Source organism: Megachile rotundata, chromosome 10, assembly GCF_050947335.1.
Source record: "Megachile rotundata isolate GNS110a chromosome 10, iyMegRotu1, whole genome shotgun sequence".
NCBI classification, from domain to species: Eukaryota; Metazoa; Arthropoda; class Insecta; order Hymenoptera; family Megachilidae; genus Megachile; species Megachile rotundata.
Window position 1 is genome coordinate 15,548,419 of NC_134992.1, and position 27,620 is coordinate 15,576,038.

The 27,620-nt window shown below is 45.8% G+C and overlaps 1 protein-coding gene across 1 annotated transcript in view; it reads right to left on the bottom strand.

Moving 5' to 3' along the window:
• Nucleotides 1-27,620, bottom strand: part of LOC100881476 (kin of IRRE-like protein 1) — a 239,048-nt gene that overhangs the window by 133,189 nt on the left and 78,239 nt on the right. Inside the window, exon 2 of the mRNA XM_076536363.1 lies at nt 12,252-12,381. Within this exon, the coding sequence (XP_076392478.1) occupies nt 12,252-12,381 (130 nt within the window). The remainder of the gene's footprint in view (nt 1-12,251; nt 12,382-27,620) is intronic.

A 27,620-nucleotide genomic window follows, 5' to 3' on the forward strand; every position in this document is an offset into this window, starting at 1 on the left:
ACGGTTATCAATTATTCGCCGATAAAGCTGCCATCTGGAAGCTGCTTCCGCCGCTCATATACTCTCTCTCTGTCCGCGTATCCCTTCAACCACCGATTGAAATTTATTGACACGCTATAATTACGTGCCAGCCGGATCGATTGTGCGTGCCTGCGATCCTCATTAGGCGTGTACGCTTAATAGTTATGGAGAAGCTCAACAAACTCGAGTTGTTCTATCTATCATTTGTACTTGTTGTATAGTCGATAGATCGAAGGATATTTTGCGCGTGATCAACGCGGACTTATCATTCTTTGGTCTGAAATTAGACTCGCGAAATCGAATATAAACTAATCGAAATAATCGAATAGGATAGCCCTTATAGAAAATCGCGACGAATGCCGAAAGTGTCGGCTCACGGTTTAACGTCGCGGTTGTGAACCGTAACTCGGAGAATTGCTGAAACGGGGCTGATGGAATAAAACGCGACATCGAGCTTGATAAATAGGAAACTGTGTCGTTAATATTACTGGGGAAATTGCTTGTTCAGCCGCCACGGGGCCCAGCCCTTTGATCCTCGACCGCGCGACGTAAGAAACTCGGCGCGACGGTACAATTTGCATCGAGAAATCCGATTATTGCGACAGAATTCAAATTTTCCTAAGTAGATTAATGCGGAGAAGTAAGCGCGCTCACGCTCGCCACGAGCGTAAACGAGATTGCTTGCTTCCCGAGTCAAATTCTACGCTATCGATAAATGTGATTTATACAAAGACGTATTGTCTAGTTTCTTATCTCTTCGAGGCAGATTTTCGAAGCAAAATTATCGAAGCGATTTAAAAATTCGCACCCGTTCAACGTTACTTAATCGAAGCGAGTAGATTAACAAGCAACGACCCTTGGAGCAGCTTCCTTCTCTCTTTCGATCGCGATACGCGTTATAAAAGAAGGCGACAAGCGTCGAGGGACGAATAACAAGGTAGACCGGAGCGTGCCGTGGTAAACTCGGCCGATACTTTTGGACCAGTTCTTTCCGCGATAATCGTTACCGTGGATAGTCTGCGAAACGCTCGTTGAACGACGTCGAGTGTGCTAACGTAGGAAGATCGTTTATGTCCAATTCATGTTTCGTGTCTCTCGCCCGTAACGATAGTTGCCGCGCTCGCGCCACTGGAGAAACATTCGCGGTAACTTTTCTCAACTATTCGATTCTACACGGTCACATCGAAATAAGTAGCCGAACTTTCGAACAGCGGTGACCTTTAAAAGTCAGCATCGTACCGACAAGAGCGGTGCAGTGGCACTGGGCCGGAGAGCAGCCTAAAAAGCGAGATAAAGCATATCGGAGAGGCACGTTTAACCCATTGTTTACGAAGCCGTCTCATTAACGAAGTATTCGGAAGCTCGTGGACATATCAATGTTGCGTGCGCTCGGTCGAGTACTAATTATAACATACCATGCGAGGAAGGGTCGGTATGCGAACAATGTTCCCAACTGTGGACGTACAGGCGCGCGCACACACGCGTAGCACGAGCTACTACAGAGTTGGCAACCTCTGGCAAACTCGGTGAACGGCACACACGCGCGATCCGACGACCGACGCTTCCTATCGCGTCGTGTTATCAAACATTTATGCGTGCCCTCTTAGCCAACGAAGCGTAACCTTTGTCCGAATAAATCTAAAGCGGCTACCCTCGAAATACCTACGCGATTGCCCGACTGCCCACTTTAGGACGCGGTTTATGTGCTGGTGGCTAACGCATCGAATGCAATAAAGCACGAACGTTAACAACCATACCGATGAAAACGATGCGTGGCGATGCTCAACGTTATTATGTACTAGCTTGCTGGCGTATGATCAAAGCAACGATACACGCTCCGCCCGTCGGACGCGAATTTGCCTTTTAAATAGGTAATCGAGCAAATGAAGGGGACGTTGTCGATACGCGACAACCGTGAGAAAACCAACGATGTCAAATTTCCTTTGATTTCGTTAATTCTCCTTCTCGTTTTTCCTTTCGTCCGTTCTGTTTTCGAGAACGAAGGGAGAAATACGAGTTTGCATACCTATAAACTGCACAGCATTTTTATTAGATGTCGCGCCGTAATCGAATGATGTCGTAAATTTCGATGAACCGTGCATACATATTTCCTCGACGACGAACAAGGAAATTTCTCTTCTCGCATGTTAAAATACCGTGGATACTATCAATTTTTCATTCTAGATAGTAACGATTTTTCAGTTTCTAAGAATGTACGCGCGGGATAGAACGCGAACAGGATAAATGTAGAGAGAGGTCCCCTACTCGAGGTTCGCAGCTCGATTTTCGAATCGTTCGCCGAATCAAATACGCAAACTCCCGTATCGAATACACCGTACGTTCGAACGTTCTACGATATTTTTTTCTTCTCCGTCAATTTCATATTCTCCGTTAAAAGAATTGTTTCCGATCGGTGAATGGAATCGAATCGATCAGCGAGCAGCTGTAATCGATTTCGGAATGGCTACTTCGCAACGGATCCACGTGTTTGGACGGACATAATTTATGGGGCAGATGTATAGACCTAGGTCGGGTTTCGCAAGGTGACCCCTCGAGATCCTAATCCCTCCGTCTTGACCCGAGAACACCTTCCTGACCCCATTTACCCCAGACGACTGTGCCAGCGCTCTTGATTCTGTTCGAGTATAGGCTCTAGACTGTAGAGAAACCACCGATCTTCCAGTTTAATCCGAACGCTCTAACGCCCTCGTACTTTCCCCCTTTCGACGGTAACAACATAACTGTCGTTGTCCTAATTACTGCACACACCTCTGATATCGATTCTTCCCGAGTGCGACCGAACACGACCAGTTCCCGACGAAATCGCTTGTTTTTCGCCAAACGGAATGATCTCGTGTCACGGTTCAGCGATCAAACATTTTTGCTTCTTCTTCCGTTTTCCGATAATGTTTTTATAATAAATATCATCGTTAAACGCGCATAATTGAAAACAACCGGGATAGAACGGTATGCATTATCGATGCTTCTTCTCGAAAATTATTCCAATATCGATTATTCGAGTCCGTTCGCGGTCTTGGCAATATACTCTCTATGTATACGACAAGGATATTGCCCGCTGGAGGTAATATTATTACATGATTGATCCTGCCATTGGCGCCATAAACGTGTTTTCGATCGGTACCGCGACGTTTTATAAATTTCTCCGAGAAATTAATACCGCGTCGTTTAACGAGTAACAATAATTACGTTATTTATCAAATTGGTAGATACTGGCAGCTGTAATATGTACGTTTCGCGTTCGATTCTCGATCGACGGAAGGGTGAATAATTGCGAGCGACCTGCTCGGAAGCTAGGGTTAACCTAACAGAATGTTTGCCGAGGATACCGCGAATGATCCCTCTGTCGACGAGCGCGAAGATACATCGGCGCAATTCCAAAGAGAAGAAGTCGAACGAGCCAAGGAACGAGAAAAGTTGCAGGCACGCGATCTCCGTAACGCGATCGTTAAGCGACGAGGATAGAGTGGTCGACAAACAGAGTGAATTTTCTAGCGAAGAATCGGTGGTTCAGAAAGCTTTGGAACGTTAGCCCGGTGGCTACGGATCGGATGGAAAGGTCGAACGGTCGACGTAGAGGGTTTCCGGCGAAACCAGACCGTTGATCTTGGGGATTGCTCCCTGGATTACGTGCCGGCTCCAAACTGGTCAGAGATCTCTAGCCTCGGTCGTGCCCAAAGGATTCCTGGGTCACAACCTATTGCCTTCGCGTACGATCTAGAACTTGGACCGCTTGAAAATCTCGAGCCTGGAGAACCCACCTGGTGCGCTACCGTCTTCAAATCGGACATAAATTTCGACCGTTTTTGCGACTCAACTTCCTTTTAGCTTCATTAGCTCACAACCTTGTACTGGTCCTAGTCGTTAGCGGTATGAACGAACACGTGGTTCAACGATATGGCGGTAGTTATTTCGAAAATCTTGAGAAAAATCGTCGTTTGAAAATTTGATAACGAGGGAGGAACGTAGACGGTTGCTACGAGGTCGCGTTCGTTCGGTCAAGAGTTTCGTGCTGGAAAATTTGATTCGCTGAGCACGTTCGCTGTCTGACCGCGAAAGCCCGATATTCCTGGATACCGAACACTTTTTCGTTCGTTTAATAGGCCCAACGAGCTTACATCTTGTCGAAGTTCGTCGAGATCGATCGAATGACGAACGCGTTAATCGTCGCGTATCGTGTCCCTTGAATTTCATCAACAATGGGAGTCGCAGGTTTACGCTGCGTTCGCACAATAATTTGTGCTCGACCAGGATCGGGGTTGGTGCGTTTACAGAGATTTAACCATTATTATACCCATGTACCCTGATCTAATCAGATTTATAGTTAACACGCATAAATCTGATTAATTGCAATTACCGTAATTATCGGTGTTCCATACCTCGTACACGTATAAATCATTGGCGAACAGTTGCGTAGTACAAAGCCGGTGAGCGTGGTATTTCTATCGTAATAGAATTAGAAAAGAACAAGTAACTAATTGCTATAGGTTGTAGGTACAAACAGTTCCTTTTCTTTCGGATATTAAAGAACGGTGATATACTACGATAGATTTCGAATCTTTCTGCAAATATGAATTTTCATATTTTTCATTTTGTCGAAGAACGAATAGAGAGACGAGAGAGGTGAGTAAATTATAGCGCAAAGTATCGTATGCCGGGGATTAGAGTAGAGAGAAGTTAAGAAATTTCGTAGCGGAGTATATGTATAAGAAGAAGAAAAGGATGGTCGTTAAAAAAATACTAAGCAAGAGAAGAAAGAAAAGCGATAAGGAGTTAATCGAGAAGAAAGCTGGACATGAAAGGCTGCAGAACGTTGAAACACCTTGCAATCGGCGATTCTTTTCCTTTTCGAGTTTCGCGTACCGTATACTCGTAAATATTGGCTCGTACTCGGTTGTTGGCACGTGTGGACGTAAGGGGTATATAGAGTGCGCGAACCCGATACGGGAGGGTGCTTATTGGAGGGTGGTGGCGTGCAGACCGAACGAGGCTACGGTCGGCATGCAACCGACCCTAACCACCATTGCCGACACTATCATCCCACCGAATAGATTATAGAATAATACCGAGATTCGAATCACATAATGCCCGCGAAAGCTCCGAATCTTGGCTCCCACGAAATCGATCCTCGACCTCTTCGAGCATACCCTACGATTCGCCGCGATCCGCCGCGATTCGCGAAACCGGTAGTCCCTGCTTCAACGACCCTCCTACTTTCGCTATCTTTGGACACGATCTACCATTGCCTCCCGATTTTCCTGCACGTTTCTCAGATCTTCCTCGAGATTGCAAACTTTCTGCTAACCTTCGATTACAACGTAGCAGCCCCTCTTTCAGCGACATAATATTCGCTTGTAAACCGACTGCCGGTTTTTAATTCACCCCGTAATGTCAGACTTTTCTTCGCGTTGGTCGACGATTAATTTCTATCTCGCAGTTATTGTGTACTTCACGAGTCGGTTACTCGGTGCGTCGCGGTAAGCGTAACTATCGCGAAAACTCTTCGCTGTATCGTTCTCCATCGAGTAAAGTTGGATTAAATTGGGGTGCGCAATCTTTTAGACTTTATCGAATTACCTTGAATCTTGTTACGTAACGATCGATCGCATTTGGATCTCGTACAGCATTTTTTGAACATCGTCTATAGGTTCGGTGTAATCGCGACGCGTCGATGCGAGTCGACCGCGCTACAATAGCTGTATCCGTGGGTTTTGAATGACAACGAGTCCGTTGTGTCTGTAATTGTAACGTGGCGGATTGTTTTACCGCGGTCGCAGTTTGTATGGCTTGATCGTAAAACGTTTTAGTACGTTCCGTGTTTCCTGCGGTTCGCGAAACAACGCGAAAGATCGTTGACACCGCGTAAACCGGCTACTCTCTATCGCTTCCGATAATAACGTGTACACGTTCCACTGCGGTCTACTACGGGTATCCTCGTGTATCTCGCAACTTCTCTTATACGTATACGTCTATACCTACGGGCCATTCAGCATTTCAATTGTCACGTTTTACGAGTTCCGATTTCTCCAACTTTGATAGTATTTTCTTTTTAAGTAATTAGAATACTGTTAAAGCGTCGATTTACCAGATACAGGATCGTCTACAATCTTCGAATCGAATTTGGAAATATCTCGCGTGCGTGTAACGATCGTTCAACGCGAGCGTAACGGATACACGGATGAGTGGAAAACAATAATCGGTTGATCGCGATTGCGAGTCGCATCGAACACGAGCTAGGCGGCGTAAAAGCTCAACGACTGCTTTGTAAGGAGGATAAACGCCCCCCAGGGTGTACGGTTATCGCGGGGATCATTACAAAGCGACCAGCAGCATATAATGGTCACGAACTTGTAACGATAACGACGTCGCGTCGCGGTGCTTTTAGCCCAGTCGTACCGAACGACTCCTCCTCCTTTCTCGAAGAGCCGGAAAGCTTCGAATGGACACGACGGACGTGATAATGCGAGGAAGCTCGTACGGCGATCTAACCGGATCCTTCAACGGCTATCGTCGTCGTAATTATTTACCGGAGTTTCCTGTACACGGGCTTCGCAGTCTGCTACGTTCGTCTCGATCCAACACGTACACTCAACCGAACACGGCACTCCAGAGACACGACAGCATTTTCGAGCGATGCTGCACAACATAGCAGCGCACGTTCTTCAATTTTATGAATAATGACAGGAAATAACGCAGCCTCTCTCGGTGGCTCGTCGAAAGTACGATCCCTGCATGCCAACGATGCTTCGAGTAACTACTAATGCCTATTAGGTCGGAACCGGATAGCGAAACATTTAAAGCTATATAATATTTCGATGTTGATAGTATTTCTTGTTACGATCTAATTGTTAGAAGAAGATCCGAGAAGCACGAAACGAAAGAGCGCTATGCCGAATCACTGGTACCGTTTTACCCCGATTTCATCGCGTTCGATTTTCACGGTGTCAATCACGGTAGCTCGACTGCAATAGCATCGAGCGGGTACAACTGGAGTAACAATAACAGCCGCGTAACGTCGAATAGGATATCAAATTCCTGTTTCCGTGGGCCAGACGAAATCGATCAACCCGGAACAGGAAAATATAGGAGAATATTGAAATTAACGTCCACGCGAGCGAGCCACGGCGGTAACTGATTCTGGCATGATCGATAAATGATACGGTACCGAGTTCGAATCGAATCCCGATCGTTTGAAATTAAACCGGGTCATTTCGTTGCGTTACCTGCATCTGTGACAAATACGGAAAACATGCGAGTTTCTGGGTATTTGCGGAATTATCGACGAGACTTCCCATGCCGAATATACTCTCTCTCTTTCTCGCGCGAACAACCGAGCCAATTCGTTAAATTTTCATATTTTTCACGATATTTTCCTTTAAGGTTGATCAGAACCGATCTGTAATTCGTAATAGCTAGACGAGTAAAAGATCGTCTTAAGGAAAAAGAGAGGTATAGAATTATACGAGTGTGCCAACGGGTGGAATTTATGTCCGTCTTTAAAATTCCGATCGTACGTTCACGGAGCAACGTGAACCAGTCCGATATCGCGACGAATTTCAGCCGATTTCGCTGTACGTATCGCGAAGCAGGTCGATACTCGAATATTGTGATCTTGTTCGTATTTTCGATTAATACAGGATGGACGACACTGGCGAAGGTACCAGACCCAGCCAAGCACGAACGTTACCATTCGATTCATCGATATTCTAAGCAACGTTGCCCGATCGAGGAACCCATAGCGGGAATAAACGTAACAAATGTTGGTTGAAAAATTTATGATAGGTAGGATGGCGATTTTCCAGAGTAGTCTGGTCCTGTAGTATAGCAGTACTCAAGATTATAATTGTTCGAGATTATAATGGTCGAAGATGTAACATTGTTGGCGAGCTAAGAATATCGTTTCTCGCGTTGACCATTCATATCGGATAAAGGAATAACCGTTTCCGGATATAGGACGACGGATAATTAGCGAATGGGCTAATTTCGTCGGACGAAAGGTAACCGGTCGCGAACCCGTCTGACGGACAGGTGTAAAATTGGACTGCGGTAAATCTTAGGCTGCTGTCGAGCATAGCTTTCTCGCTGAAACGTGGATTAATTACGTAGGTTGACAGTGCTGCGGTCGGTAGGTCGGTGTCAAGCGACACCAGCGGAGATCCTCCTGATTGCGAATCTCTTCGTCCTCCTTTCCCTAGTCGAAATCGCGTGGAAACGGCAGGCCATCAACGCTCGCGACAATTTCGAGGCCCCCGCTCTCGCGAGATAGAATTTCGGATGAAGTCTCGCTCCCTTCGCGAATTCGTTAACACTCGCAAATACCATTTCTTTACGAGCAAAAATTCCCTCGCAACCGGCTAATTCGTCGAACGCGCCTACGCGTCGCGCCGATCGCGCGCGTACACGATGAGTTTGATCCTCGAATCGCTCTACGCGAATATATGCGTCAACGTTAACAACGAAAATCATTAACTTCCAGAAACGCGTACACGGATACGGGACGAGTTAATTCAACCATTGTTTGATGCAAATTTACACCTTTTGTGACTGCTTTTGAAAATCCCTGTACCCGTTTCGAAACAGATGAATTACGGAGTGGGAATACAAATTTTGTTCATTATACTCGTCTTGGTTGATTCTGTGGAGTTTAGTTATGCTCATTAATTATCTTTTTCCTGTTACTACTCTCTCTGTTCGATTTCATCGGCTGAAAATACTTCGTATAATTTTATGGCGAATTTTCACTAGTTATCTCGTTTTGTTTCGAAGTGAGCCACGTTACGAAATTTAATAATTATTACAACACTGCATCGTGAAATTTACCTCGTTATTATTTCATCTCATTCGCAACCTGTTTAATACATCGGACGCTTTCGTTCAATGCAAATTACTAAAAGTATGTAATTATCTTTTATCAGTGCCGTCTAATACGTAGTAACGCTTCGAAATTGTACGGAACCATCAAAACTTTTTTATCCGTATTTATTAGGATTTTCGACACGGTTTCGCGAAAATGACTATTTGTGATTCGGTGTAGAACGTTCGAAAGGCGAATAGAGAGGACATTCAGGAACATACACCGAGGTATAAACGAAGTGGGCATGGATTAAAAATCATGGCACGTTCGCGGAGTCATCGAACGCGAATTAAGCACTAACTGACCCGTTTTACTTTCGGTATCAGAACCCATACCCAATCCCTGCCTCCCATTGATTACGTGGTAATTAATTGGCGATTCATTATCGAACGAATGATGATAGACGTTTATAAATGTAGATACGCTCAAAGTGTTTGATTTGAATACCAAAGGTGGGCTTCTATCGATTGGACTATTTGCCTCTCTCGTTCGCGCGTACAATGCCGTTCCGCTGTCGGAACGCCTATGTACGTACGCGTATAATACAAACATCGTTAACAGTGCAAACCGCCGGGACGAATTGTAATAATTTGCCGACTGAAATTACGTAATAAAGCGGGTATATAGACGCATCCACTCGTACAATGAACTGCACACGGCGCATTGTAATTTACCGGCTGGATGACGAATATTCCTGGTGGGCTTCGCTCTCTGTAACGCAATACTTTCAACGGTTCGAGCGTTCGAGAGATTCGACGGGAACGCTGATACGATTAGTCGCAAGAAAAATAGCCAAAGGAGAACCGTCTCGTTAATTCGGTTCTGCTCGAATCGTTGACGGATTAGTTAGCTAAAGCAGCTTTCTTTTCATTCGAGCGACACGAACGGACACGGGAGAATCGATTCGGAAGAGAGAGAGAGAGAGCCCGTTGGAAAATCGCGTAGATCACTCGGCTTTGTTAGATTCGTCCGAAAACTGGTGGAAATTCCCCTGATTCAAAGGATCATATAGACACGATAGAATTCATTTGGAAGAAATTGTACGCTGAAAAACTAACCTAACGTTGTTACGAAGGTGTCGCGTCGCGCCACGCTCTCGGGAAAGAGAAATTTCACGAATTTTATCTTCGTTTCGTCGCGTCGCGACGCGTCGACCGACACAGTGGCAAAGGATTCGGACAAAGAGTCGTTGCAGTCTGCCGGGGGAGTTTAAGAGGAGGGATTATTGTTTGAAATATCGAGAGGAAGAAAAAGCGCGGAGAGGATAGGGAGAAGAAATCTTGCGGAATACAAGAAACACAAATAGAGAAAGGAGAAGAAAGAAGCATAGAGATAGGGGCGAAGTGTTGCGGAGGTCCACGACTACGGTCTCTCGTCCATCTCCATTTAAATCGCGTTGCTCGACGATACTTAACTTTAAAAATGGCGCTTGTATATTACCCGCTCGAAGCACCCTTTTCTACGTGCCGTTCCCCCGATTCTCTTCCGTCACGTTATTTTCGTAATCCCTGTTTTTACTGCAACTTAATAATCGATTACCAACGTTTTGAAGAGGGCTTTTAAATTACGGTCGAAACGTCGGATCAAGAAAGCAATTAATCTTCCTTTATTATCTATTATTTGCGCGATGAGGTAGTTCCCTTGGTCCGTTATATTAATTACAATCATTTGGAGAAGATAAATTGGACAGTTGTTTTTAATTTCTCTATTTGCGCGGCGGCTCCGAAGCACAGCCTGTAAAGCTCTCCCTGTGCGGCAGCGGCTCTGCGTCCAGCCACCTAGTGCATCGTTTACGCGGCAATAAGGAAAACTTATTGCCGGCTGGCTAATAACGTACGATCCCCACGAGGGATATCCCTGGATCTCTATTTTCCAAGTAACCGGAACTTTACGACGCGTGTTCTTTTCCTACTTTTCTAACCGCGTTCTTACATCCAGGATACCGAAACGCGTTCGCGAACGCGACGTCGGAGTGCTGGTCCACTCTGTGTCGGTTCTAACTCGCAACGAGCTCGACGCTCGAATACGTGTCTGGAAATTTCGATCGGGGTTCATCCGAATTCGGTCGCGAGTCTACGGACGGTGTATACCAATGCACCGACCCTTTTTTCCGAGTGTACTTGGAAAAAGGAGAACAAGAGTAAGACGAAGCGAAACGAATCACATACTACTTGTTTCGACGTTTCAAAGAGGATGTCTTATCGCGATCGGAGTAACTGAAATTCAATTTCTTTTCGACGATGTTTTCACCTTTCGCTTGATTTTCCGATCAAAGGTGTTGCAATTTCGACGTTCAGAGACGTTAACACGGTTAAAGAAACGTTAAACGTTGATTAGCTTCGGTTATCTGTTTCCTCGTTTTTACTCGTCTCGTATCCAAGCATCAAAGATACGACGCTCGTTCCGATTCGTTTTCCTCCACTTAATTTTCGTCGCGTTATCGATGAATTATTGAAACACGGCTAACGGACAAGCAGAATTCCCCTCGGTTACGGCATCTTATTACTTCGGCCATTAAACTTTTCGTTTAATCGGCGAACCGGTGAAAATGTTTCCTCTCGATATGTTAATAAAATTCCGTAACGGTGAAAAACGACTGATGGTCTCGCAAGATTTCCCTATCGCTTTTCAAGCACGAACTTTATTCTCCGTGCGCGGTTACTTACTGCAACCACGCGGAGCCGGTAGGACAATTTACAGCTGATACATAGGGCAGTATCGCTGCGTTACCGTAATATACGTCGCGGTTCCTCGGGAATTATAATTGCGAAAGTTCAAGATATAAACTATAGCGTAGAATTCGGCGATGATACACGGGTATGATAACGAGAGCGAGTGGCACGTAACTGGAATGCTCGTTATCCCATCGACAGCTAATAAACGATTCCCTGCTGAAATCTCGCCACTTCTACATGCTCGTAACTGGCCATTAACCAAGGCTCTTTTCGATCGTTACCAGAAACTAAATTCTCGATACCGATGAAACACCGACATTCTGACAAATACCGGTTCGTCTCTTTCGAAGAGTATCGGTAACCGAAGCAATTAGCTGGCGCAATTTTACGCGAAAGGCATCTATGTCATCGTTACGCGATGACAGAAGATTGACGAATCCAACGAAGTCTGTTTCGACGATTACAGGATGTTATCGTTCGAACTGACATTAGGAGAATAGTTACACGTTTGTCGACGCGTTTTATGAGTGATTAGAAAAAGAAATGAAACCTGAATTTCAATTGTAAAATACGTTCTTGACGCGCACCTTAAGTCGATCGCATAAATTAACGTCTCGCGACGAAAACGCGTAAATTATTGCGTGGAATCCGGCTGACGCAGAAAATAAAAAAGTGTCACTCACGTATAAAGGGGTACGCCGGCCTCGTCCTTGAACCAAAACACCATATGCAGGGTGTCCTCTCCCGGTGGAGTGATGTCGCATGGTAATTCCGCTGGCTTTCCTTCCACGACGCTGATGTTTACCAATGGAACTGCGAAGAAAAATCAAGAAATTGTTAACGTCGACGATACAAAGTTAACCTGAAGATAATGCTCCATGTGTTTTAAACAAGCGTTAACAAATGTTTTTCGGAAACGCGTTTAACCGTGTTCGTAGCTATCGTTGCTCGGAAATTAGGTAAAGTCGGAGGAGCGGTTGTTAGGCGACATTACGGTGGCAATTGGTTGCGAGCGGATGGATCCGCGAGGAAACGTACGAAGAGACGAGGCGATCCTAGAACAGGGGAGAATGGATATAGGAATAGGAAGGAGAGAGAACGGTGAATCCGTTATTTACGAAATGTACTCGGAGTCTCGGTGGATAGCACCCTCCACAGTTTCGCTCGTGCTAAGCGTATCAACAGCGCTTATTATCGCTGTACGTCCCTTAGGCCCCTGATCCAAGTACCGCTAACTCGAAGGGCTTCGCTGACGGACGCAAAGAATCGGACGACGCGTAAATCCGTTGCTTTTCTCTCTTAAACGATTTTATAAATGGCCGAATAGTTTCGAAAATATCGAACAACTACGAATAAAAACGATTAAACGCGTTAAGGAATTTCCAACGCTGCTCGATTCGGTATCCATTCGCTGGATAATAACAGATAAATTGAAAAATCGAACAAATTTTCTTGGGAAATAAGGTAGGTTCTTTGGTGAAACGAAAAATTCGGATGTTTGGTCTTACGAGGGATATCCGTAGGAGGGAGTTTCGATAGTAGAAATCCGTATATTTCGAATGCAAGCACAGCCGAAGCAAGACGATGTCGGGTTACGATATGTAAAGCGTGCTCGGTGTAGCACGGGATTAAGAGATTCGTTTATGAAATTTGCTTCCGGAGTATCGGCGCGGTCGCGATGCTTGCAGAGGGTGATCCTTCGAGCGAGTTAAGCGGAAAGCTCGAGAGTCCGATCGCAACGAAAACGGTGATTCCGATAGGGAATTTCCGATAGGCTATTTCGAAGAAACGAGTTTCCATTCGATTCGGTCCGCTGCTTTCGTTCTATCCGGCTGCCGGACACCCGAAACAAGTATCTGACCTAAGGTCCATTTTGAACGACTTTTTTCTTTCCTGTTTATCGTCGATAGGAGACCGGAAATCTTACATCGTAGATTCTGATTTGTCCTGATTTCACCATGTACGTATTCCCGTTCCGGCGTAAACGCGAAAACGATATATTAATTCGTAGTGGAATTATGTAGATTTCAAAAGGGTAAACTAGATTAAAGAGACCCGAACTCCGTTCGTATCTCGTCTTCTTACCGTTTACGAACGTATTTTACGTACGAAGCGCGGTTTCGAGTCGAAAGTCCGCCATCCGAACGAGTCTGGTCGTTTGGACGCCAAAGCGATGTCGCCGAAATCGAATAATTCACGAAGCTCGACGATTACACGGAAGATTAGTGTCGTTGCAATAATCTTCGTTAAAGCTGCTCCAATTTTGACGAAATATATCGGGCACGTCCTCTGAGCGGTGTGGCTCTGATCAATTAAAACGGAACCCGTTTCCGTAATAATTTTCCCTTTGGCATGGTTAGGTTGGTCGGTAACGGGTTTACGGTGGATACCGTTAATCCGGACGATAATATACAAAGACGAAAATATCGTGGGGAGGTTGGTCGCCTCGGATACGCGTTGGACGGAGCAAGTTACGAAGCGAGTCGTTACGTTTCTCGATTCGAGCGCGTAAAAGCCGTGCAAATCCGTTTGCACCGGCTTCGAAAGCGTTCGTGGATAGAAACGTGGAATTTGCATGGGTATCTGACGGGCTCGCGTACGAATCGATGCACGCAGCGTCCGCGAACGATTAAAGCGTAATCGTTACGTCGACGGTCGACCGCGCGTTCAATCCTCCTCCTCGTGGAAGATTTATGAAAACGCCTGTTTTCGTTTCCGTGTTGCGGTGATCAACGATACGACACCGGGGATACGAGTTTCGAAACAGTTCTAACTTTGACAGGAAGCTCGCGCAACTTTGACCGTCCACGGTACAGGCTCCGCATTCGTTTCTCGTTACTTCGGGAACTACCGTTTCGTCGACAACGCCGCGTTTTCTTCAATTTCGATCCCTTGGATTTGCCAATTTATTTCTCTTCTACGTTCCGAGTTTAATTTTCGAAATTCCAGGGTTCGTCGTGTCGCGTCTTCGTGGGGGTGTCCGTAACGCGGAGGCAAACGTTGATTCCGGTCGATAACGAATTCATTAAATGCGTTTCGAATGCGACACGAGCACCGTTCGCCATTAGCACACCGCTGGACGTTTCGACCAGCGCCTCGGGTCTTTGAGGGTTAATTGCGGACGTGTTGCGGAATTCCATTAATCGAAACGGCTTTCAAGGCTTCTATGGTATTTAAACTACACGCGAGAGAAGGGGAGCCTGCTATTCGCGGCTGATCGATGGTCGCCACGCGGTTGCTTTCGCGTCCAGCGACGTAGAAACATCGCGTAAATAAGTAAAATCGACTGAGTAAACTGCTTCTATTGCTGTCATGGTTATCCGGTTGCCGGGAAATTCGTTGTTGGAAGTACTATCCAGATCTAGAATAGAGAAATTTAAGCCACTCTCGAACAGATTTTAAAGCTATTCTCGGATGAATTTTAAGAAACTCGATAGCCTTGATACATATGCGGATTCGTTTATTTTCGAACTTTTTAGGCGCTTAATTAACTCGATGACAGCAGCTGTCGTGTATTCGTCATCCTTATTTACTCTATTCCACTCCAAAATAGGTAGCACAGAAACTCTGTATTCTAACTTTACCTATGTTACGAAACTAAAGAGATGCTAAAGATTGAAAATAGATTTCACCTTTCACGATCAACAAATTTTTCTCGAATCGGTGCGCGGAAAATTGAAATATCCGCCGAAATAAATAAACGAATATACCTAAAAAGCGAGATTACGTAGTATAGATACGCGTTTTTAGTTACGTTCAATACTCGATCGCTAAAAGCGACTTGGCAATTACTCGCGATAGTATGCCACACAAATTACACGTTTTCCGAGCTGAAATATTCTAAATACCATTCGAGGCAAAGTTTGAAACATTTTTAATTTCGAAACGATTCGATATTAACCATTCAACGCGTCTGACGGCCGACGCCATTAATTTAATGGTCGTTTGGTTAAAACCAAACGGTATTTGTCTTTCTATTTTCGCGCAATTTCGCGACGTCGAAAACGACAACGACGACGACGACGACGACGATCACGATAACGACAACGGCGAGGACGACAGAAACGATGCGAGACTAATCTAATTACGCGCGAGTTTCGAGGGAAGAAACGCGCGACGGTTATGAAAAATTCCTGGATGCCAGAATAACGCGTGTACGTCGCATAAAAAGCGAACGCTAAATCGTCGGCAAATCCGCGAAATACCGGCATGAAATTATAACGAATCCACGAATGATCCTTTTTCCTTTCTTCCTGTCCTTCTTTTCTTTCTTCCGTTTCATCTGCCCTTCCCTCGGGCTTGCTACGCGAAAATTTGACGAACCTTTGCCGTACGAGCGTCGCACAGCCTCGGAAGAGGTTAACTGGTTGTTGAGCGTCGCGTCATTTCGCGGCTGCCGTTAACACGCGAAAAAAACCAAGAATTTAAACGAGCGACTCCCAAGGGCGTTTATACGATAAATAGTAGATCCCTAAGCGATATTTATATCCGACCGAAATTTTCTTCGGATCCTTGTTCGAGACGCGTCTCGCTCTTCGACAAGATCAACTATACTCGATCAGTTTCACCGAATCGGAAAGCGCAGTTCGCGTTTCAGGTCAGATTTTCCCACGTTCTTGCAAGTTTTTACCGAGGTAACGCGTATCCGATGAATCCACACGAGTCTTTGTCGACGATTTCGAGGTAGATTCGACGAAATCGGGCGTGTAGCGGTCGGCTAGCGTGGAAATTTCGCGTTGTTCCCGGCAGTCTGGAGGCGCACAGTTTAAAAAGAAGAGGAAGAGAAAGAAGACGAAGAAGGCGGCGCGACGGAAGCAGCACCGGGAGCTTACGTTTTATTGCGTATTTACATATTTTCGCCGAATCCCCCCGACGTTTCATAAAATTCAACGTCTTTACAAGGGTCGGCACGATGGCGTTCCCAGGACGCTTCGTCGACACTTTATGCCTTTGAATTTCCGCGACAAAGATTTTTCCCCTCTCGACTCGAGTGTACCAGTCGTTCGGTGCTCCCCGCCATACCTTGCTCTCGCTTATTTTCGTTCGGAACGAAACGGAACGCCTCGCAAAAGAGAGGACACTCCGGGGAGTTTGGTGAATTTAAATTTTATCGCTACTCCACCCACGGTAAATCGTATTTCGTAATTGCGATCGAAAGCGTCGACGCTGTACACCACCCTCTCGGTTGATCTTTCACTTACGTTGTTCGTGCTCAAGATTCGGGGGAAAAAGATGTATTTTTTTTGTCGATACGGTGAATCCGAGAGAAAAAAAATATCGCACGAATGGCAACATTTACACAGGCCGTTGACGGAGATTCCATTGGAGTTGACCATTCTTCGAAAAGATCTCGGAACGGCGGAGGAATGCGAGTACCAAGGAAAGCTACTATAAGGAGCAATTTGGAAAATGGGGAGTCTCGTGGACTGCCAGCCCGTAAAGTTGAACCGCGTCAAATTAATTAAAGCGTTTACGAGCGTTTCTGTTCGAACGTCGCTTCCGTCGCGACCCGAACCTCGTAAAATTCGACGAAAGGCTAGATTAACTTACCAGAACTCTCCCCGGGTCTAAGGTAAAAAAATAATAGAAACCTGTGTCGTCGCAGGAAACAGTTCGGTCGAGAAACTTTATAAACGGCTGTAAAAAATTAATCGTCCATTAGCGAGCAAACGGTCAAACGGAAGGATCGTGATCGCGTTTCATTGGAGTCGCGAACGCGAGGCGAATGGTAGTTCGTAGGCAAGCGAGCTAATTGAGATGTTGGTCCCCCGAGAATCGAACGAATAGCTTAGCTTCCTCTTGCGCCACTCCCTTCGAGATTTACCCTCGGGCACCAGTGGCGCGCTTAAAGCGTAACGACGTCGCTTTCGAATTATTAATAACACCTTCTCCGAAAGGGAGTTTCATTCTTGTCGGAGGTTGAAACCCTCTCGGTTTCGAGTGGGTGTCGATCGCGCGGGACGAGGGCGACGAGTGTCCAGACCAAGGGGGTGGTTATCCGACCGATGTCGCGACGCGTTCTCGACAAACTCGGAATATACCCGAAAGATATGCTCGCTGTGAACGTTGTACGTAGTTTTAGATGGAATAGATTAAGAAATCCGAAAAAACGTTGCTCGCGTTTAACAAGGAGCAAAGTTTTTTACGGTGCATAGGGACGCGGTAACGGTAGAAAGAGAGGAGATTTCCGTTTAGTAGGTAAGGAGACGGCAACGTAACGCGGTGCGGCATCGTAGCGTGGATGTCCGACACCGGTGTTACAGGCTTGTGCAGTTGCCGTTGTATTGTGCAAAGCCGGCAGCCGGCCGCGAGACACTGAGTTACGAGCCACGGAAGGGAGGTCGCGACCACTTCCGGTTGTAATGCAGTTTGCGCAACAATGGGAGCCACAATAGGCCACGTTACGTCGACTCTCCCTTCGGAGACGTTGGCCTTTGACCGAGGATCAAAGGCGTTGCTCTCCCTCTCGAACGCTCGAGCCCGTATTATCCTGGTTGCTCGCGAGTCCTTTAACGGATGAATCCGATCGTCCGAGTTTCGCGTGTAACGCAATTTCCGTTCACGCCACGGCTAAACTCGCCGCACCACGCTGCACCGCGCCAAACCGGATGTGCGCTGTTTCGAAACTTTACAAACGTCACGATATGTCCGATTTCACCGGTTCCATGTCATTTTTCGACCGATGTCGCGATAGTTTACCTTCCCAACGAAGCGCATCGAACCGTGAGTTTTCGCAAATGGCGCGAACAACCGCGTTAAAACGCGCACCCGTGCCAACACGACTGCTGTTTTCGTTTCTCCACGAACACCGATAGAATCGATTCGCTCGCCTTATTGCCAGCTTCGCGATTGCGCGAAAATCGATTAGCCATCAAAGTGAATCCGGTGTCTCCTAAATATTGAACGCAACAATTATCTTGCACCCGTTCCAATAGCCGTCAAACTATTTTTAAACGATAAACCGATAATTATGTATACATTCGCGTATTCGTATTTTGATCGATCAGCTTTTTGCGTTCTATCTACGCTAAATTCGAGGAAAAAAATGAACGAGCAAGAAAGACCGTTGCGGATCAGAATTTCAAACGAGAACGCCGCCGTTTAAACTACATATATTCTCGATCAACGAACTTTCACCGAAACTTTGATCGTTGCTCGTTAATGAACGTATTAAAGACGTTTTTTCTTCACCGAAGTCATTTCGTTTATTGCTACGAAGAGGAAAAGGAAGTCGTCAACGAGTCGCTGGCCCGTCGATGGAAAGTCGTCTAGAAGGACGAGAAGAAGAAGAAGAAGAAGAAGAAGAAGGGAAAAAAGAGGAGGAACTAGTCAAAAGTTGAGTCGGTTTAAAGACGAAAGAAGAAGAAAGTCGATTCGAAGAGACGGAGCTCGCAAGCGTGCCAGGTTGCGTTCGTATTTTGATCGCGCAGACTCCGAGTGGAATCGATGAGGAAATAAATGTGGACTTCGGTCGACAGCGTGAAATTGAATTATTCTTGAATTAAGAAATGACGTGCACCGCGGTACAAGATGAGCGTAAAAGACGCCGCAGTCGAGTAGGAAGTCTCGTGGAAAGAAAATAGCAGAACCGACCGAGAGAATGGACAGATTTCTGGAGAATATTCTTCGAAAAGTTTAAATAACGTTCGTAAACTCCGACCAAAGTAATTCTCGTAAAAAAAGACAAATTAAAGGGAAATCGAGTTTTCACCGTTTTCGCGGACGGTTATTATGTATAGCGACTCTAACAACGGGACACAATCGTAACTTTCAAGGTTCAAAACTTGTAAGTAATCGATTAACGGTTCTCGATATTTCCAATGAAAGCATCTAAATCGTTTATTGTTAAAGCATATTCGCGTTAAAGCCGTGCCGCTAAATCAGCGAAACGAAGTTAAATCTCTTATTTTTCATTGCCCTTTGAATAATTGTATAGGGATTCCCCGTGAGAAGATAAATTCGTGAAAGTCCGGTAAATCAGGTTTTAATTAATAAAGCCGGACAAGTTCGAAAGCGAAACACGAAGTTTGACTCGAACGAAAGCAATTACCCGATTTCGGATTAGAGGACGCGCGCAGAGTACGTCGGTCGACGACATATTGATATTTGCTTGTTGCACGCGTCAATACTGTCACTTAACGAGCAAATATCCAAGCTGAGGCGAGCTAGATAGGAGAGGGAATCTGCCATCAATGGAGCAGAGTACCAGCCTCGAATCTCGTACCCTGACAATAGTCGAGCGTAGCCGTGCGAATTCTATCTGCGGAATGTTTGGTCGTTTCCTCGTGATAATACTAGCCACAGATTCAACGCATCGATCGTTTGCCATTTCGGACGTTGTAAAATTATTAGGGAATTTGCCTGCAAAATGGCGATCGACCGTTTCAAGATGTTGCCGAACGGTCAAATAATTTGCTCACCGATCTACCATTTCGTTCCATTATTATAGCTATTCTGGTATCGTAATAATTAGGCTATTGCGGGTGTGTTGATGTTACTCGTTGTTGGTCATTTTATAAGAGCATTTCGTGTAACGTTACAGTTAGTTGTATTCGACGAAGCGAAAGGCTTCCACATTTGTGGAAAAATAAGGGAAAAGTAAACAAGATATAATTACGCAGATTGGGAAAGTGAAAGCGAGTCGAATAGGTGGCCGTGTGAAAAACGAAGAACGCGATTCGGTAGTAAAAGCATGTTGGCAACGTAAGTCTTTCATAACAAATTTATCAGATTTTCTGATAGAACTTTTATGGAGCGCACGTAACCAAGATCCGTAAACTGGCGTTTCCCAAGCCACCAATGGTTCGCTTAAAAGAGATTCATTTTCTCGGAGCGAGATTATAAAAATAAAATTATCCAATGTCATGAAAGTAACATAAATGAAAGCTGTTATACATATGATAACGTAACTTTGACCTAATTATTAGAAATTCGATAGGGATATTTTCGTCGAAAGTGCGAAAACTTAACGAAAGGTTTGTCGCGCAGACAATCCGATTCGTATCGAGTACGAAGAAATTGGTTGGAATCTTTAAACAGAGCTAGTATTTACGAAACGATTAACGGAATGACGCGGAGGAATTTGGCGTGGCTCGCGCGTGATCGACGTGGCTGGTTTTTCGCAGGGTAACTCCGCGGTCGGGAAACAAAGCGACCCGTAAATAGTGCGAAAAAGCTATTTCGCGATCGATTTCACTCGAATTCAGAACAATGACCGCGTCCGTGTGCCGGGCACGAGCGACCTTCCAACTCCTCTGTGTCGCGCAGCCTAGCTAGCCAGCTTTTTGCCGTTGAATTCCCATCGATGAACTCTCTCTCTCTCTCTCTCTCTCTCTCTCTCTGGATTTCGTTGAATGCTCGAACGACGATACCGCGTTCACGCGATTTTCGACTTTTTGACTCTACGTGGACGCGCACAGCTGGCAGCGTTACGACGGAAATGGATCCCGTGATGCAGCGAACCGAACGCGTGCCACATTTGCGGCTCGTTTTATTCCCCGTTGCCGGAGCGAGTCAACCGGAAAGAGAAATAAGCGCCGCGTGACGTTAAGCGGTAGGGTTGGAACGTTGATAGATAGCGGATTCGTAATCGCGAAAAGAAAATCTTTCTGCCAAACATTTATTGTCGCGTTTCTAATTAACCCTCCAACGACGATTCGATTCTCTTTCGCTTCTCGTTTCAGCACAATTTTTTTCCAATATTTATTTCTTATGACATCGGCATACCATTATGCTCATTGAAGGTCTCGAACGGAACTGAATTTGCGCTTTCGGAATAATTTTCACTTTCGATCGCAAAGTGATCGATTTCTGATCGATCCGGTTAACTGGTTAATTTCTCCGCAACTATATTCTGTTTCATCGCTGTATCGATTCAGGATCTTTGCAATATCATCCGGGATAATGTAAATTTATTCTCGAATTCCAATTAAAATCGGGCGTATTGAACGTAACTTTTCCGGTTTCCACTGCGAGCTGACCAACTGGCGCGAAAGAAATTAATACACATTTTTTCATTAAGGGTACTCGGTATTTTTTAATTACGCCGCGTCACCGGCAAAATAGAAAGAGAATATTTTCATATAAATCCTTCGCGTTGTTACCGCCGTCCGTATGAAATTTATCGCTGTACCGGGAGGGTCTCCAGTCGTTCGAAACGATTCGAAAAAACTGGAAAATGAGGAAAAAGGAGCAAGCGGCGTTCTCGTCGTTAGCTCGTCGCCAAGCGTACAGCGTGGATACCCGAACGAAAATGTCGAGGTGCACGGTTCGACGAAAGATCAAATTTTCGGGAAAAATTGGAGGCGTCGAGGCGTCGCGTCGGTCTAGCGATCAGCCACCGTGCGGCTCCAGTTTTCCGCGTGGCTGCGCGACGGAAGTCGACTGACAGACCGTTAAACGCTCGTATTAGTTTATGGAAACAACGAATGCGGGCCAACTCGATGCGTAGAGAAATCGGTCGGTAGAAACGACGTGACGCGGCGTGGCGTGGCGTGGCGTGGCTCGGCACGGCACGGTACGACACGGCATGGCACGACACGGCACGGCGTACAACGTGACGGCGTGTCAGGAATATATCGGGATCGGGACGCGAATGAAGCAGCCAATGCAAAGAGAGGTTCGCGCGCGGCTCGACAGTGGAACAGAGAGAAATGCGACTGGAATGTGTCGCGGACACATTGACGCGCGTATCTAGCCGGCCATTCGCGTTATGCCTACGCAGAATGAATCGTGACGTTATCACCGGCGATGGAATTAATTATTGGAAAGCGGCAAACGGTCAATTATTCATGGTTTTAATTAGCACACCGTGGACGAACGGAACGGTACACGCTTATGCCGCCCGATCGAATATTGTCGTTTTCAACCGTTGCGTCGCATCGTACAAATGTCATTTTCCTTGTAACTACAGGATTACTAAATCAAAATATTTATCCAAAGAATAGGATTATAGCGTTCGAACGCGTACGTTCCAAAATACGTTAAACAATCAACGGTACACGCGAATTTTCGATCCTGCCACTGTTCATTTAAGCGAAACCCTATTTTTTCAATGCTTTATTCGATGTTATTTATTGCTTTTTTTAATACAAAAATATAAATACCAAGTTATGCATGCCGAAAAGTGAACAGTTTAAGAGATAGTTGACAAAAGTAACTGTTATAATCATCGGTAGCCCGTTAAACTTCTTTTATACCGATACCTACATATTCAGCGATTCGAAAGGTACATAGGTTACCTAAGCGAAGAAAAACTTGTCGAAGCAACGCGGGAAGAACATTTTGCAAGAAATTTTGCACGCGCTCAATAGTATTATACACCTTATTACGTGTGACCCATTAAACCGCAAAGTCTAAAGGAAACATTCGCTCGTATTATATCGTGTTGTTTTATCGTTTGAAGTTGCTCCATAGAAAAATAAAAGAGGAACGTAGCGAGCTAGAAGTCGGATCGCATGATCCATGATTGAGGAAGGTTGAAACGGACGGTGATAGCGAACGCGTTAAACTCGATAGGTGTGTTAAGGAGTTGGCAGGGAGCGGTATATAACGCGCGTATATTTCCTAGAGAGGAAAAACGCGCGAGCATCTGTCGCGTGGCGAAAAGTACGAGTAGAACGAGCACGTTTCCGGGGGGAGGGATAGTCGAGTCGATATAGTGGCAGACGCGAAGAGAAATAGAGCGTCGACGAGTGGCACGCGGCGAAAGAGACTACCGGTGAAAGGAAACGCGAGAAAAACAGAAACGAAGAGGATAGCGCGCGTGCGATTCGAAGGCGTACAAAGTACGCGGGAACAGAAATAGAAGCATCGGAAAGCGAAAATCATTTGATACGGTATGGATAGTGATTGGCAAGGAAATGCTCGTTGCCACGGCTCTTGGAATATGTAGCATGGAGCGTAGAATTATCGTGCAGTCCATGGATACCATAAGTTGTCGAAGCAGAGGGGTTCCGCGCCATCTAAGCGCATCGAAGCGTTTCCAATCGTAACCGATCGGGTCTCATCCCTCGGCCTTGCAGGACGAAGCGATAATTTCGCGATAATCTAACGAGCTGCTTCGATCGTCGTTTCGGAAACGCGACAACCGTGATCGGATTTCTTTCTACGACTATAGGTGCCGACAACTTCGTTGTCGAATTAGAAGAATTATGTATTGGCCAACAATGCGTTGAACGCGTTGTTAAGCAACGATAAGGAGAAAAAGAAAAGTTTAGTTTTTGATGTACAGAAAAGCGACACGCTGGCTGAAAGTTATACGAACGCATGGTACTACATAGTCGGAATTGAACGGTTAAATGACCGTATCCTTACAACGTGTCGTATTAATGTACACTACCGAACACGTTCATCTCCATTGTGTCACCGAACGTGCTCTGGCAGTTACGTTCGTTCGCATCGTGACAACCGAGGGCGCTACGACGCGACGCTGTTGGTTGTTTCGCCGCATCGACCGTAACAAACTGCTGAACCCCGTAAAATAGTCGAACAAACAAATGCGATCGTTTCGTTTTTTCGTGGCGTCGCTTACGCGTCGAAGGTTCGAGACGGGCAACCGGTTAGCACGGTAGATGGGTCGCAAAAACCGAGCGTACCGCGACCAGTCTCCGACTAGCAGCGAACATGTTGAAAGCATTAGGAAGTTTCTTGCAGCCCTGGCCGAGAGAAATTGGAGGCAATCATTCTCGGCTTAACCGATGCACGATTCGAACGGTTTTGCCTGCGTCCCACCCTTAGGCCAATCCTGGGCCAACCCTTCTAATAATGGCAACATCGTGGAACCGCTTACCGGCGAGCTCGAAATCGATAACTCGTCGAACCAGCGAACGATCAATTACGAAAGCAGACATCGTTAATTTCGCCGCGTTACGCGTCTTCCTGATGTAATCGGTGTGCCGCGTCGCCACGAGATGCCGATTCGTCTTGCCGTTTACTTTCGCGCATTTCCAATTCGAACGAATCGATAGACTCTGCCGAGTAGCTGTCACGGATTCGTCGCGTGGCTTGTACTGCTTTATTCGCGTAATTGGCGACTACGTGCACGCGTCGTTGCTCGCGAACATGGACTCGGGTATTATGACATTTCTAACAGAGGAGCACTTCGGTAGGTCACGAAGCGTGGAAGCAAATTATATTGATGGTCGCAAAAATTCGTCTATTTACGACGTTGATGGGAAATCAAATTGATAAAATGCTGAATAATTCCGTGGAAATAACCAGATTGTTACGGCACAGTATAATATATACGATATTACGAAAATGGTTGTGCGATTACGAAGATTGATTAGCCTGGTTCTTCGATGCGATGCGTCGTTATTGGATTACGTCGAATTGTAATGCCGTGTAATTCTTCTGTTTTTTAATCGACTAAAAAAGGATATCGGCGACCGGTATGGCGGTGAACGTAATAGCGGCACAGCTTCGTAACTTGGTAATCGCGACGTAACGGTTGCGGTAACGCGTAGGTAACTGGAAAGACACCGGACATTGGAGCTCGTCACCGATGCAGATTATCACGGGGCGGATCGAGCGACGCGAAATTAAAAGAGCCTCGCCTATTGCCTCTGGAAACATGGAAAGCGTGAAAGATCGCTTTCCAACGCGAAAGTACTTTCCATTTAATCACAAAATGCTCTAACCTCCCCCTCTTCTTCTCTCTCGGCTTCTCTATTGGCGCGACGCAGCACCGTACGAAGCTCTCCGCTGCTAATTCGATGAGAAAATGAAATTAACTATTTCGTCTTCGAAAGCGAGCTTACCGTAAGATGCAATTACTCGAAACTGGTACGTTTTATTTTTTTTTTTTCTCCTTATACATATATATGTATATATTTAATCGATATCTGGAAACGATATCGAGATCCTATAAATTCTACATAGAAGCCAGGTTCGTCCTTTCGCCTGGTCTCGCTGGAACTTGGTAAAATATTGCAATTAAGAATATGCAGTCGCGGCTGAATTCGTAACGAGATTCCAAGGTGAAACGAGCCTCCGTTCATCTACCAATGAACAATCCATTTTTGAGATTAGCTTCTGCCGTAGGAAAAGTTACGAGCAGGTATTAGTATCGCAGCACGAGCTACGATTACGTAAAAACTATCGACTTTCTTCCCGTTTCGATTCGTTTTGTTTCGGCGAGGCTCGACTTGACGCGATCCAACTCGTAACGATTCGAAACGAAGCAATTTGACTCGACGCGATTCGATTTCAGCCGATTGTTGCGAACGTTAGCGAACAACAGCGCGTACCTATAGCCGATTATAAGCGTAAGAGAAAAAGAAAATTATAGGAAGGATAACGTAAAGTCGGAAAGTGAAACGGATGGAGGTAGCCCGAGGTTCGTTAACAGCGAATCCGACAAAGAGGGGTAAATCTGGTCGCGTGCGACCGAGGTACATACACGTAGGGTGTATGCGCGCGACCGCATTCGCGAGGAATCCGCGAGACATTTGCCGAGGAGTTATAGCAACGAAATTAACAAACTCGAAACCGGTGTACACGCTGTCTGCGAGGTAGATTTTGATTTGCTCGCCATTTGCGCGACACCGCTGCGACTACCGTTTCGAACGAACGGATTATCGTTCAGCTTATACGCTTTATACGCTGGACTACGTTTCACTCGACCATCACCACGATCTCCGTCAACGGATCTGTTTTCCCTGGAGTTTGTCGCATGGCTGCGAGTAAATTCGTTACCTGTACACAACTTTACCGTCCGTACTGATCGTTTCATAATTTTCAGCTGCTTCTGCTGGCTTTCAAATTCCGTTCGAAAAGAAATTTCCTTCGAGGTTGTCGGTGGTTCATCGCTTATAGAAGTAACTAAAATTCTGCTTTCGTCGGAATCCATAGTTTCTATCGCGATTCGGCACCGATTTACCATTTAAAACCGATTGTACTTGCTTATTCGTATCTGCGATACGCAACTTTCTCCTTCTTCGTTTTAAGAAAAAGAAAACGGCCAATCAGTGCTAATGACGAAGACAAACTCGTTAAATCGTACTTAAAAAGTAAAAGATTTCACCTGTTAGAGATCAGTGCAGACTTCGTATTTAGCTTGCCCTGTCGAAGCTGCGATGAAAACCGGTAATCTTTTAAACGAGAAACGAATACGTCTTGTCCTGTACCTTTTCTCTTCCGAGGCGAAGCCAAAAATGCTCACTTTCCAACATCTTTGCCGAGCAAAGTCGAAGCTGCATTCGACTGGATTCGCCGTCTCGGATCTCGGTATACGACATTTACATAAAATATCAATGATAAAATCTGAAGGTAGCTCGAAGCGATGGATGCAAATACGAAGGAAGGCAATCCCGCGAGATAATCGCAGTTGCCCGTTTTCTTTCCTGGTTATTCCTGTATTTAGAGATACCCCATCGTCGCGCCGCGTATTTTCAAATAAAAGAGAGCTTCTCCGTTTCGATACTACCCCCACGCTCGTTGCAACCTCTATTCCGCGTATACCGGGTACCGGCAACTTTAATAAACGTTGCTGCTCGTTGCCAGTGATATAGAAACGCGAAACGAAATTAAAGGAGGAAGAATGCAATTTCGCGTGGTGTCGCGTGGTTCTCGTCGCGCAGTTCTCGTCGCGTGGTTCTCATCGCGGATCAGGCTTCACGACGCGGACCGAGATCTGATCGAGGTGTTAAAAGCCGAGAAGCGACGTACGAGGAGGAGACCGATAGTGGATAAAAGGACAAATAGCGCCGAGACTGAGAACGAGAATGACGAGGCAGGTCGCGGTCGAGCGGACAGAAAGCGGACAATTAGCTGAAAGGATCGAGAGAGGATAAAAGGCGAAACGATCCGAAACGAAGATACGAGATCGGTGAAATTGGTAAGATCGACGAGGTTGCTTTATCGACGCGGCGAATATTCTATTATATTAGCGACGAGAATATCTTGGATGAAAATTGAGCCGGTGTCGGGTGTGCGAGTATTAAAGAACAGCGGAGAAGCCCGAAATGGAAATGGGACGCGAGCTGTAAGGTCGACGACGGTCCGAAGAAGGGTAGAGGGCGACAAACTTCGAACAAGTCGAGCAATCTGGA